Raw genomic sequence first — 11864 nt, 5'->3', positions numbered from 1 at the left:
AATACCGATCCGCCGTTCGCGAGAGAATGTCTCTTCCATTCTCATTAAATAACTCGTCATTAGCGCGTTCTTTATATCGGAAAATATTCCCGATTTAAATTTACACTAAAAATTCGATAATCTATTCGCAAGAATTTAGCGCGGAGGAAAATAAGATGCCGCAATGAAATCCGCGCATATGACTTATTATAGAAAGCGTTAAGTCTTTTATACCCTGTATTCATAGTCCTTCCTTATTTTAAGGACGGAGGAAGCCTCCATGAAGGATTCCTTGAATCTGCAAGGCCACCTTGTTTCATAGACGGACCTCGAGTCTCCCTTTCAGAAGGAAGGAATATTTTAGGGATTTTTAGTGACCGACTGGAGGCAGCACCGTTTTATGCTGCCTGCAACTAATTTCATATAATACATATGAAAGCTTTTTCGTATCTTCAAAAAATTCCACGGGATTTTCCCAATCGCGAATGTATCTTTTCGGAATCCGCCACAGAATCCGATTCTCTGGATTTTCATCTTCAAATCCATCGTCAGAATCATTTAAAAATTCATTGTCCATTATCCCTTTTTCCTTTCTACACTTTCAGTTTGAGAGCGCGACAACAAATAACCACAAAACCACAAATGTAACGAAACTAACTTTTGGAGGTTATATTTGGTTATATTCTGCGTATCGTCTGCTAAAAAGGTCGCGTCACTCCTCGAGGAAGCTCGTGCCCTTCCTTGAGATAAGGGAGCCAATAAGATTCCTTGTTCGGTCAAGGAAAGTTTATGAAACGTGGAACGAGGAACAAGGAATCCTTATTCCTCAAGGACGGACTATGAATACGGGTATTAAAGTCTTCGAATTAGGTTCGATTAACTTCAAGATAATTTCTCTTTTAATAATATTCGCAACATTATGGTGCATTATGTGTCCGAGGGATAAGATGTTTTCGAAGTAACGTTTTACCCTCGTGACATTCTTCGAGCGGCTTAGCATCTCCGCACGACACTCGCTGTTCACCCGATATAATCCCCCGCAATTTCATAACAACTTGACTTCCGAGCATCTTCTTTCCCTGTCGTTGGATACACAGCAAAGAAACACGAAAGCTATTCTCACGTTTTTGCCGTTCGCCGAGCGAATCAAATAATTCATCACGGATCGAGATGATAGCTTCGAGGGAAAAGTAGAGATTCCTCGAAGATTTGTCGATCGCCGATGATAAATCTGATGATATATAAAATAAATGAGAATACCGTGTAACGCATGCCGTGTTATTATATAATAATATATATCTTAAATCCTCTCCCGAGAGGAGAAACGAGCTCACGGGGGGATCGCATTGTTCGCACTGACGGATACACCGACTCACATTAATTGCACGTGTAAGTGTTCATTTAATCGCGATCTTGCGTATATTTTATTACGTTATGTTACGCGATGGGATTGTGATTGATTTCCGGAACGAGAGGATGGAGAGAAAGGGAGCCGAGAGATGCATAGATTTGTCGGAAGAGAGCAATATTTTTTAGACACAGCTAAGTTTTTGTTTCTGTCGGCGATTAAAGTTGCCGAGAGTTAGTTGCGTAAGATTGCGACTTTTCTGTCGCACGAATTCGATTGTGTTTTAACTTATATAAGCAATGCGGGTAAAGATGATAATGAGAGTGAATGTCGGAACTGCTTGCCGCACTTTGTTCTGCGACAGAGTTGATGGCTCTCATATTTTACCATCGTCGTGTTTATACCGAAGATATTCAACTTTAACTTATCGAAATGATTGTAATTTATAAAACGGCTATCGTTTCAACGCCAGGATTAATCTAAATATTTTACGCCACTCCGTATTTTATGATAATTATTCGAAATAAGAGATTCTCCGATTTCGGAGCATCCGAGGATTCTTTTTTTTACGTCGCGCGATTACAATTAATCTTTTAGCGGAGTCGTTCATGCGTCTTATCGCTCCTGTCAACATCAGGTTTATTACAGGTATCCCGGCGCATAAGCTGACGCATGTCGCGGTATATGTATGTATGTGTGTGTGTATGTGTGCGTATACACCTCTATCGAAGCTCGTTCCGTTTTATCAGTAGCGCGACTCCGGACGAACGAACGGCGCGGCGAACGCGCTGTCCCACATTTTCAGTCGCACGTACGCGACAGTGCATACCGCAGGTGCCTGTCAATCGTTTCTCTCTTAGATACATATATTCCGATCTCGGATTCGCGTAGAGAGATCGGGCAGAGCCTCGTCGTACGCGGCTGCACCGTCGACGCGACGATGATGTTTCCGGAGGCGAGGGATTTTTCAGCCACCGTCGTCGTCGTCTCTCGTCGCAGGTGCGTCGAACGGTAAGATCGAGATCGAACGATCGCACCTGAGCACGCCGTAGAACCTACCTCGATTTAGAACGTGTACGCGTCTTACTATGTGTATGCGCAGGGTTGGGAAGTAACGCGTTACGTGTAACGTCGTTATTGTTACAGTTACTTTTTTTCGGTAACGATTACTTTTATCGTTACTTTTTCGTTCTTTGTTATCTTATATCTATTCGATAGATAGATGTATTTTTTTGAAGAATATTTTCTAGTCTTCTATCATAGGCTGCATTCCGATAGTCACTGCCAGTAATGAAAATCTATAGTAACGTAAATTATAGATTTTACAATACTGGCAGTGAATATTGGAATACGCTCTTAATAATATTATCAATATTTAGAAACAAGGTTTGATAAAAATTTTCGACAAAATTGAAATTTGTAAATTACAATTTAAATTCGTATAAGGATAAGTGTATTAAAAAGTAAAGATATTAACATAAAAAAATTAGAATCATTAAATAAGTTTAATATAAAAAACGCTTGCTATATAGAGACTAATTTAGAGTTTTCAATTGTAACATAGATTATTACATTTAATATTGATTATTAAATAATTTTATAATCTAATAGCTTATTTTAGCATTATAAAAAAACAAAAACATAACGAAGAAGTAACGAATCGTTACTTTCGAAGTAACGGTAACGATAACGCGTTACTTTTTAAAATCAGTAACGGTAATGAGTTACTTTTTACAAAAAATAACGATAAGTAGGGTTGCACGAGATACCAAGACTAGTTTTGGTCTTGTCTTGAATTTCAAGACAAGATTTTAAATTAATTATCAAGACGATACCAAAACGAATTATCAAGATTCTTGATCTTATCGAGAAGTCTTGGTTTTTAAAAAAAAGTTATCTAATTGTTCCCGATCTCTGAACGGAGATTTTAATTAATATGGAAATAGGCGAGAAAGACAAAAAAATTTATTTATTGTTAGTAAATAAAAACATTTATAAATTTAAAAACTTTAAAAAATTTAAATTTAAAAGAGTCCGCGCATCGTTATCATTACACACTTTAATGTGACATAAAAATAGCGCAAATTAATTACTTTATATTACTTAATTTATAAAGTTTAATTTCAATATTTACGTTTAAAAATATATCTATCGCTTTTTATTTTTCTGACAATATTTTATTTTTCATTGCCTTTAATCCAAATAAATCTTCATATGCTTTTTTATGATCTTTCTCCAAATGTTTTTTTCTTAATCCAGTAGCGTTACTATTTTTCATTTTTATTTCTTTAGTCACATTTTCTTTTTGACATAATAAACATACGCCGATTTTTTCATTGTTTCTTGTTTCATACTTGAAATAAGTTTTCTATGTGCATTGTTTAACTGCACTTACTTCCGAACTTTCATTATCACTTTCGGAAATGTTTGCATGTTCAGCAGAAGAATTTGGTTTAGTTTTTAGACTGCGTCTGCACAATCGAGACGTGTGAGCATACGCAGTAAAGAACAAACGAAAATCGTGCTCGGCGCTTCGGATAACAGAAGAAATCAGATATACTTACTATTTTCTGCTTTTTATCAAGCTGACAAATAATTGAGTGTTAAATAAAAACTGTTAATAAAAATCAAGGCAAGACAAGACAAGACAAGATCTTTGATACAAAAATCCTCTCAAGACCAAGACAAGATTAAAATTTTCAAGACCAATACAATATTTTTGCGAATATTGTCTCGTCTTGGGTCTCGTACAATCCTAACGATAACGGTAACGCGTTTTATAGAGTAACGTTCCCAACCCTGTATACATGCGCGTATGCGTTTCGATCATGTCAACCGCCGCGGGAAAGTGAAGGTAAATAGCCGAAGGTACAATTCGCCATCTGCGATATATTTATATGCGGATCCGATCGAATCATAATTGATCGCAGACCGATTCATCGCGATCGCTATAAATCGATCCATCCGTTTCGTTTCGAGCGGATCGCGATTCCTCCCGATAAAGTATCTTTCGTTGTGTTTCGTTGCGATTTGTTGCAGCTGATTTCCATCGCCGCGTGTCCGGCGGCGGTCGTCGTAATTAGCATGCGGCTATTGTTTAAATTAACGATCGATGGTGCCGCGCTTGGCATGGCTGTCGTAAATTCCCTCGCCCGATAGTTTCGTCTGCTTCGGAGCCTCCCGTCTCTCGTGCTTGTGCAATCGCACGCATCCCTGCGTCGCCGAACGAGTCGCTTCGCGACGACTAATTGCGTATGTTTTCTCATCGTGTATTCGACGTGATGATCTTTGATCGTAAATTTATGACACCTGTTGTGTCACAATCGTCGTCTTTATCAAAGGTTCACCGGGCAATCGTGAGATATGATAAAGCATGCAGATAAAATCATGGCGATCTATTATTGTTTGAAAAGTGATAATAACGCACACATACAATAATGTGAAGTAACTTGAAATAATATTCGATTTGAAAAAAATTGAAAGAATTTTTAAATTTTTCGTCAAAATTTTCATTATAAATGTAGTTTATATTTATTAGCTTATAGCTCGTTGATAATATCTTGTTTTAAAGTTTAATTAAAAAAAAAAAAAAAAACGCTACTCTTTATTATTCTCTGTCTTCTTTACGTTTCGAATGAAAAGAATTTTAATTGTAAGAAATTCATCAGAAGTGAAACAAGTGGACGTCGGTGAATTTTGATCAGACACTACATTTTTTCGTATGTCTTGTTTTATCAACGATCTTGATATATATTGTATATAAAAGATATACACGGGAACATGAGATTTTTTTTTTTTTTACAAATTTGTGTTGAAACGAGTAGCGATTTAATCGCTACAAGCTACACGACTGTTAGATTTTTCCCCCAACGAGTTCACAATCCGCTGAATTCCGTTCGAATTCCGTGAGGACGGATGCGTGACACGCATCGTTGGAGCTCCTTCGTGACACGACCATAATAACTTCCGGTCAGACATCCAGCGGCGCTCGCTTCCGGTTTCCACCCTTCCACGAGCCGCAAATGAAAAGAGGGAATTAGCTGATTTCGCGTTGTCAGATATAATCGCAGGCCGCGAATAACGTTGGTAAATTTTTTCGGCGTTGGCGATTTTTTTCTTTTTTTCGCGCAGCATGCGATATTATACGATAGGTATCGGGATTATTCGTTGCATCGAAATCATTTTTTTAATTTTATTGCAATTCTTTTTATTACACAAAAGTCGGGATTCTGCGAGATATAACGGAAATCTAGGAGAAACCGTAATAACGAGCAGCGATTCCATTTCATCTGCTAACGCTACCGTTATCGGGCATATGCCGAACCTTCTCTTCTTGCTTCTCACATTATGCACATGCACCAGGCCGCGACGTGCTGATCGATTATATCGATGTCTTTCGAAATTTCTTGATCCTATGCGCGTCGATCGTAACACTAACGTATGCAAATGTCAATTTTACGCAATATCGATTGCCTCGCATCGATGAGATTCTTGTGTAAAACGAATGTTTTTTGTTAGAAAGATCTTTTTTTTTTTTTTTTTTTTTTTATTTTTCACAGACACCCGTTAAGTAGTAGTTCGTATTCGGTTTTGCTATTGTACGCGGGTGTAATTCGACGACAGGTGTACAAACGCGGCTACGTACGGGGTGTTCCATTTCACTTTCGCGCACATAACAATTTTTCTGCAGTAAAATTATTTTCTTTAGCATACGTTTATACTTTTTGCCAGCTATAAAATTACCTTTTGCAGAAAAGAGAGTAAGATTTTATAATACTATATCAGATCGTCACTTTTATATATACATACTCCCAAAATAATGTTCGTATACGCGGATGCCTCGTAAACACAGAGCCGAACAATCGGAACATGCCACACCTGTGTAACGAACGGAATAATGAATCCTTCCTCACCTGACTATCGGTCACCTGAGTCATTTCCTGTCGGCTCAGAAAAGTCCTCCCTCCCTTTGGTAAAGTTTAAAATCGCCGATACAATTGCGTCCCGCGCATCCGCCGTCGAGATGTAATCATAAACGTGAACGAAAAAAAAAAAAAAAAACCTGTCATTGTCGTTGCGCGTTTACAGAGAACAGCGAAAGTTAAAACAGTGAACGTCTGTCTGTCGTATAATTATTTCATACTTACTCTTACTTATGTCTGATTAAATAAATACGAAATTTACGATCGTATAAATTAATATATGAAATATGTAAAAATATATGAATGTGTCAAGAAATACGGGATTAAAAATTCAAGGAAGAAAAGAAGTATATATAATTATTATCGAAAGCTGTAACAAGTATTAGGTGTACAACTTTGTTTCCGCCGTTTTTTTCCGAGATTCGAGGCTTTATTGTAAAAAACTGGTTATTGCTTGTTGAGTCACTCCCGATGATCGTGCCAATTCTTTTCGACTTTGACTCGAGTCTTCGTTAAGTAATGCCTCCAATTCTGCATCTTCGAAAACCTTCTCTCTTCCACCGCTATGCCGATCTTCGACGTGAAAATCACCGTTCTTGAAGCGTTGAAACCACTCGCGACACGTTCTTTCGCTAATAGCGGCTTCGCCATAAGTATTTGAGAGCATTCGATGAGCCTCAGCCGCAGATTTCTTCATATTGAAGCAGAAAATTAAAACCTCCCGCAAATGACGAGAATTTGGCTCGTAAACTGACATTTTCAATCGAGAATAACTTTACGATGCGGACACAAATCGACTAATGTTTCTATGGGATTATGTTGACAGATGCCCAAGTTTATCGCATGACGTCTATGATCTATTTATTTCGACCACTACTTACCGCTAAAGCCATCTATAAGAAAACGGCGGAAGCAAAGTTGTACACCTAATATAATTAGAAGAACGAATGTAATTGCATTCTTAATAATTTTTGATCGAGTCAATAACAAAATAAATAAAAGTTTTCTGTTCGTACGATTGCACTATAAATAGCACAAATATACGGTTCGGTGAAGTGGGAAGAAAGGAAGAAAAAAGCTTGGTAGAAGCAGGCCGATGCAAGGTGCAACACGTGCCGCTCGACAGCTGTTTTCCGGTTGAAATTCAGACGTTAAGTCCATTTTTAATCTCGCGCCCGGGCGCATCTTTAAATAGCAATAATTACAATGTGACAGGGGGATGAATCTCCCACGTCTGTCATAGACTCGCAGGATCATTCGTCGAAACTAGCGGTTTATTCGCGTATGGAGGTCGCATTTGGAGAAACACGCAGGAGGAAGTGGATCATCATGTAAGAATTACAGATGTCTTGTTTCGTATTTACTGTTCAACGATCGTAAAAGCTTTGAACAGCGCGAGGGAATAATGTATTCTGGATCGACGAACATTATTTGCAGATAGTCCGTTATTCCTGTCCAATGTAAGAAGGGAGGAAAAGAAGAGACAAAAGAAGAAACGGAGGAAGCGATAAATTTCGCGTTAACCACGAAGCCGATTTAACCGATCGTCATGGAAAACGAGGACTTTGGTTTCGCGAGAAGGTCCGATAACGTTCTGAGAATGATGCACGCTGTTAGCAACGAACAAACTATCGATAATAATACAATTCGTAACGATGAGCAACGAATCTGTTCTCCATCTAAGGTTGGTTTTTTTTTTTTTTTTTTTTTTTGTGCGAAGAATTCTTGCTCGGCACATTCGATTTCATACAAATTGTTCATGATCGCAACTTTCAAAGTGTAGTAAATATTTATAATACTGATATTAACAAATAACAAGACTAAGGAGTCTTATAAAATCTAATTATATCCTTGAAATAGTAAAAAATTGCTGATATGATACATATGTATTTGAATACGAAAACAATTGAAGATTCTCATAAAACGATGACAAAGTGCATAAAATTCGGACTTTAAGATGCGTGTTGTGAAGATACGAGAATAGATTGACGTCTATACAGCTTGATAAAATGCCATTAGACATCGGATGTCGGTGGTGGTGGATCAACGACTTCAGCGCCTCCGACCAGAGCCGGAAGCGAGGGTCGTGAACGCGCTTCAACCGCCGCCGCTGGCTCAGTCGTGCCCGACACGCCGAACATACCGAACGTGGTGGAGTATCATCTCAAGCCTATCATCACGACGAGACACTGCCGACACGATAACGTTCCTGTGAGTAGTGCTTAAGGTTTTTTCGCGGAGAGCGCAGGTAAAAAAACGTGCTTCAGAATCATAAAAGTTATAACAAGATTGATCTATTGTTTCTATTAATGTAGTTGTTAATTAAAATGTATGCCAAGTATTATCTTGTAATTATCAAAATTATTAGAATGCCCGAATTATCTCGTAATCTTATCATTCTATGTTTTATTTCTTCGTCATTTGTATCTTCGAAATTCCATTATAGGAATCGGTTTTAAATTAAATTAATCCTGGATTGCGTATTAAAAGCATATAAATTTGCAACAGGACCAGTCTCTGGAAGAAATGAAGAAGGAGAAGAATCCGGTATCCTTCGATGATGAGAAGAAAGATTTTGTGTCAAAACTATCGCGTTTGTCCATCGACAATAATGTTTTCGAAGGATCCACCGATCTGCCGCAAGTGTTTCAGGTATAGTTCCCAAACAGGGTACCTTAAATCTTTTGTGAAAGTCTTGCGCTAATATTTGCCTTCTATATCCGTTTCAGTAAAATACGGATAGTCGAGACCTGTTGAGATTTAATCATACTGTGATATATAAATTGAGCGATATAAACATTTTTGTAAAATATATATTGTTTTTTATTTTGTTTAAAATAAAAATAATATTTAAAGAATCATGAAAAAAAGAAATATTTACAGAACGTTTTTATCAATTAATTGTTTAAAATCTTTGCAACTATTTTCTTTTGCAAAATATCTTTACGATTAGTGTTTTAATTAGGCTAACTGTGTTAGAAGAAGATATTAAATTGTGTTGGAAGAAAATATTAAAAGGGCACGTCGTCAAGGACGACAAAGGTTCTTAAAAAGTCCGTTAAATGTCTGACAATGAGACTTTAATCGTTTTCAGGTGAAATATTTGGGATCCCACGATGCAAGAGGCCTCTGGGGCATCAAGCATACGAGAAGGCCCGTCGATAATATGGTTTCTGCTGCAAAGGCCTTGCCGACCAACACAATGCTTCCTCTTATCAAGCTGGTGGTCTCTCAGGAAGGAGTTACCTTGCTGCCGATAGATAAGAGGAAGCAGGATCCCAATTCCAGGATGTATCCTATCGAGACGATCTCCTATGGGGTGCAAGATCTAGTTTACACTAGGGTCTTCTCTATGATAGTCGTTCGCGAGACGGAGAACTTCAGAAGGATCTCGCCGTTTGAGTGTCACGGTTTTGTTTGCGAGTCCAAGTATTATGCAAGGCAATTGACGTACGCTCTCGCAACAGCCTTCGAAATGTACTCCAAAACCGTGAAGGCTCAGGAGAAACTGGCCGTGGTTACCGGGAACAACACCGCTAGAAAGAGATTCGCGATCGACCTGAGAAGCCCCGAAGAGATCGAAGCGGATCTCACGATGGATTCCGAGGCGTAGCTTTCGTTATTTAATAGACTAAAATATGAATAGGTATGAATTTTTAGTCAGAAAATTTTGGGGGATCTTTGATCTACGTAAAAGAGTTAAAGAAGAGTTCAATATAAATCTATGGGATCGAAATCGTCTTCGAGAAATTCGGTTTATTTCTAACACGATGTAGAATAAACAATTATTTTATAATCCGAAAAATATCTTTTGAAAAGGACAACACACACACACATACACGCATGATAGAAAATGTAATATCAGATTTCCAAGTAAATATCACCATTTCTTTTGTCGCATCGCAGGAGAATGTATATTTTATATTTTATATTAAGCTACTAATTATTTTTTTTTCCCAGATACTTTGTATAGTTTTTATAAACTTTTATATACTGTTGTTAAAAAAATTTACATAAAACAATTTTTTTCAACATATTTTTTTACAACGAAAGAGTTAATTCGACGCAATCGCATACACATACATACATAATGAAAAGAAGATTTAATATATATTTTTTATTGCATAGAAATAGATTTATTGAAGAGAATATGTATTTAGTAATTATATATTTTTATAATACAAATGTAGAAAAGTTTTTTAATAAGTTTATATGTAAATATTCGTAGATACAATTAGAATCATTATATTAAGTAAATAATTGTATATATCAAGCGCAACATCTTTTACTAATATCTCGAGCGTAACACGTTCTGTTTAATATATTTTAACTTGTTCGAAAAGAGATGATTCGCTACATTGTAAAAAATCATGTCTTAACTTATACATCTTTTTTAATATGGTTTAATGACGCAAACATTTTGGATTTATATTTGTTTATTTAATTTTTTAAATTATATTTATATGCACATTACGAATCGGCAATTCCAATACAAGAAGGATGAAATATTTATCGTTAGAGTGTTGTTAGGTGGATATGAGTGTTCTTGTACAATTGTTGCTTATTTTATTATTTTATTGGCATTGCGAAAAGCTAGATAGGCTTCGCTTATCTGACATGATAGCTAGATATCCAAAGATATCGAATAGAAAAAGATGGAACGCGCGGGAGTTGTGGATGATATTTCAAACGTCGCGACTTGTGCGATTTCACGAAAATTTTACGATGATGATCGACGAATCGGACGATGATTTTGGATTTACTTCTTAGCCGTTTTACGTGTGCATGTGTGTTTCTTCTAGTTTAAGTTCAATATTTCGAAACTACATTTTAATATTAGCGCAAAAGCTATATAGAATAGCAACAGAAAATTTTCTGTTATTATTTAATGCGTTTTTATATTTTGTAATTGTTTTATATTAAGTTGACAAGAGACCAATATCGACACATATCAATGCAAATGCGTAGTGTTGTCAGCAACACTTTCTTATCGCTGTTTATATATTGCTTCATTTCAATTAGTAGGTTTTTTTCCGATTCTTCTTTTCCATTACGTTTGCGAGGCTATCGCGTCACGATTTTTGTGCACTTTAGGCTTGGGACATTCGTGTAACGCTTTTTCTTGTATAATCATGGTCTTGTATTCTAGATATATATCAGTATTAAATAATTATATTTGTTGACCTGTACTTATATATTATTAGCAATAAAAGGTATCTTTTTGCGTCAGTGTACAAGAGCTTTCCTTGACAATAATTATCATACAATGTGTCTCGTCGTTATTCTCGTTACTCTTGTCGTCGCAAATACAAAGATAAAAATAAACTATTATCTTTTTTGCATCTTTCAGTTTATTCGATTAATAATTACAGATATAAGCGTTTAATTTTTTTGCATACAGTTACGTAATATATGACTTATTTTACTCGTATTCGACTGGCACTGTACAGAAATTTTATTTTACATATATATTTTATATCGACAATAATTTAAACTTTAGGCCTACGTATTTGTTATTATGAGCGCTCTTACACAGATGATAAGGAATCTATAAGCGATTATCTTAAAGATTAAATGAGCATTTAGTCAATCTTAATCGGGGCAAGCTAAAATTT

General features: G+C 36.4%; 1 protein-coding gene across 11 annotated transcripts; it reads left to right on the top strand.

The window, feature by feature from the left end:
• The first annotated feature begins 2121 nt into the window (after nt 1-2121).
• Nucleotides 2122-11483, top strand: LOC138941152 (uncharacterized). Of its 11 annotated transcripts, none has more exons than XM_070310541.1 (7): nt 2170-2326; nt 4111-4181; nt 7283-7580; nt 7687-7933; nt 8269-8460; nt 8758-8901; nt 9344-11483. In XM_070310541.1, the coding sequence occupies exons 4-7, from the start codon at nt 7799-7801 to the stop codon at nt 9860-9862; spliced, it is 990 nt and encodes a 329-aa protein (XP_070166642.1). In that variant the 5' UTR covers nt 2170-2326; nt 4111-4181; nt 7283-7580; nt 7687-7798; the 3' UTR covers nt 9863-11483. The 11 variants fall into 11 exon arrangements, with proteins under 11 accessions (XP_070166647.1, XP_070166642.1, XP_070166641.1 ...); XM_070310540.1 differs by having other exon boundaries at nt 2170-2338; XM_070310546.1 differs by lacking the exons at nt 2170-2326; nt 4111-4181 and adding an exon at nt 2122-2161 and having other exon boundaries at nt 7493-7580.
• The last annotated feature ends 381 nt before the right edge of the window (nt 11484-11864 follow it).

This window comes from Polyergus mexicanus, unplaced genomic scaffold (assembly GCF_030449975.1).
Source record: "Polyergus mexicanus isolate NDT 795.1 unplaced genomic scaffold, iyPolMexi1.0 SCAF_18, whole genome shotgun sequence".
NCBI lineage: Eukaryota > Metazoa > Arthropoda > Insecta > Hymenoptera > Formicidae > Polyergus > Polyergus mexicanus.
The sequence above is the reverse complement of the archived record's forward strand: the minus strand, read 5'-3'. Positions and strand labels throughout refer to the sequence as shown.

Excerpts from the sequence above, each read along its gene's own strand:
- LOC138941152 (XM_070310546.1), top strand. The coding sequence starts at position 7,799 with ATGGAAAACGAGGACTTTGGTTTCGCGAGAAGGTCCGATAACGTTCTG. Across the intron at positions 8,461-8,757 it reads GCCGACACGATAACGTTCCT|GACCAGTCTCTGGAAGAAAT; the intron begins GTGAGTAGTGCT and ends AATTTGCAACAG. Across the intron at positions 8,902-9,343 it reads ATCTGCCGCAAGTGTTTCAG|GTGAAATATTTGGGATCCCA; the intron begins GTATAGTTCCCA and ends AATCGTTTTCAG.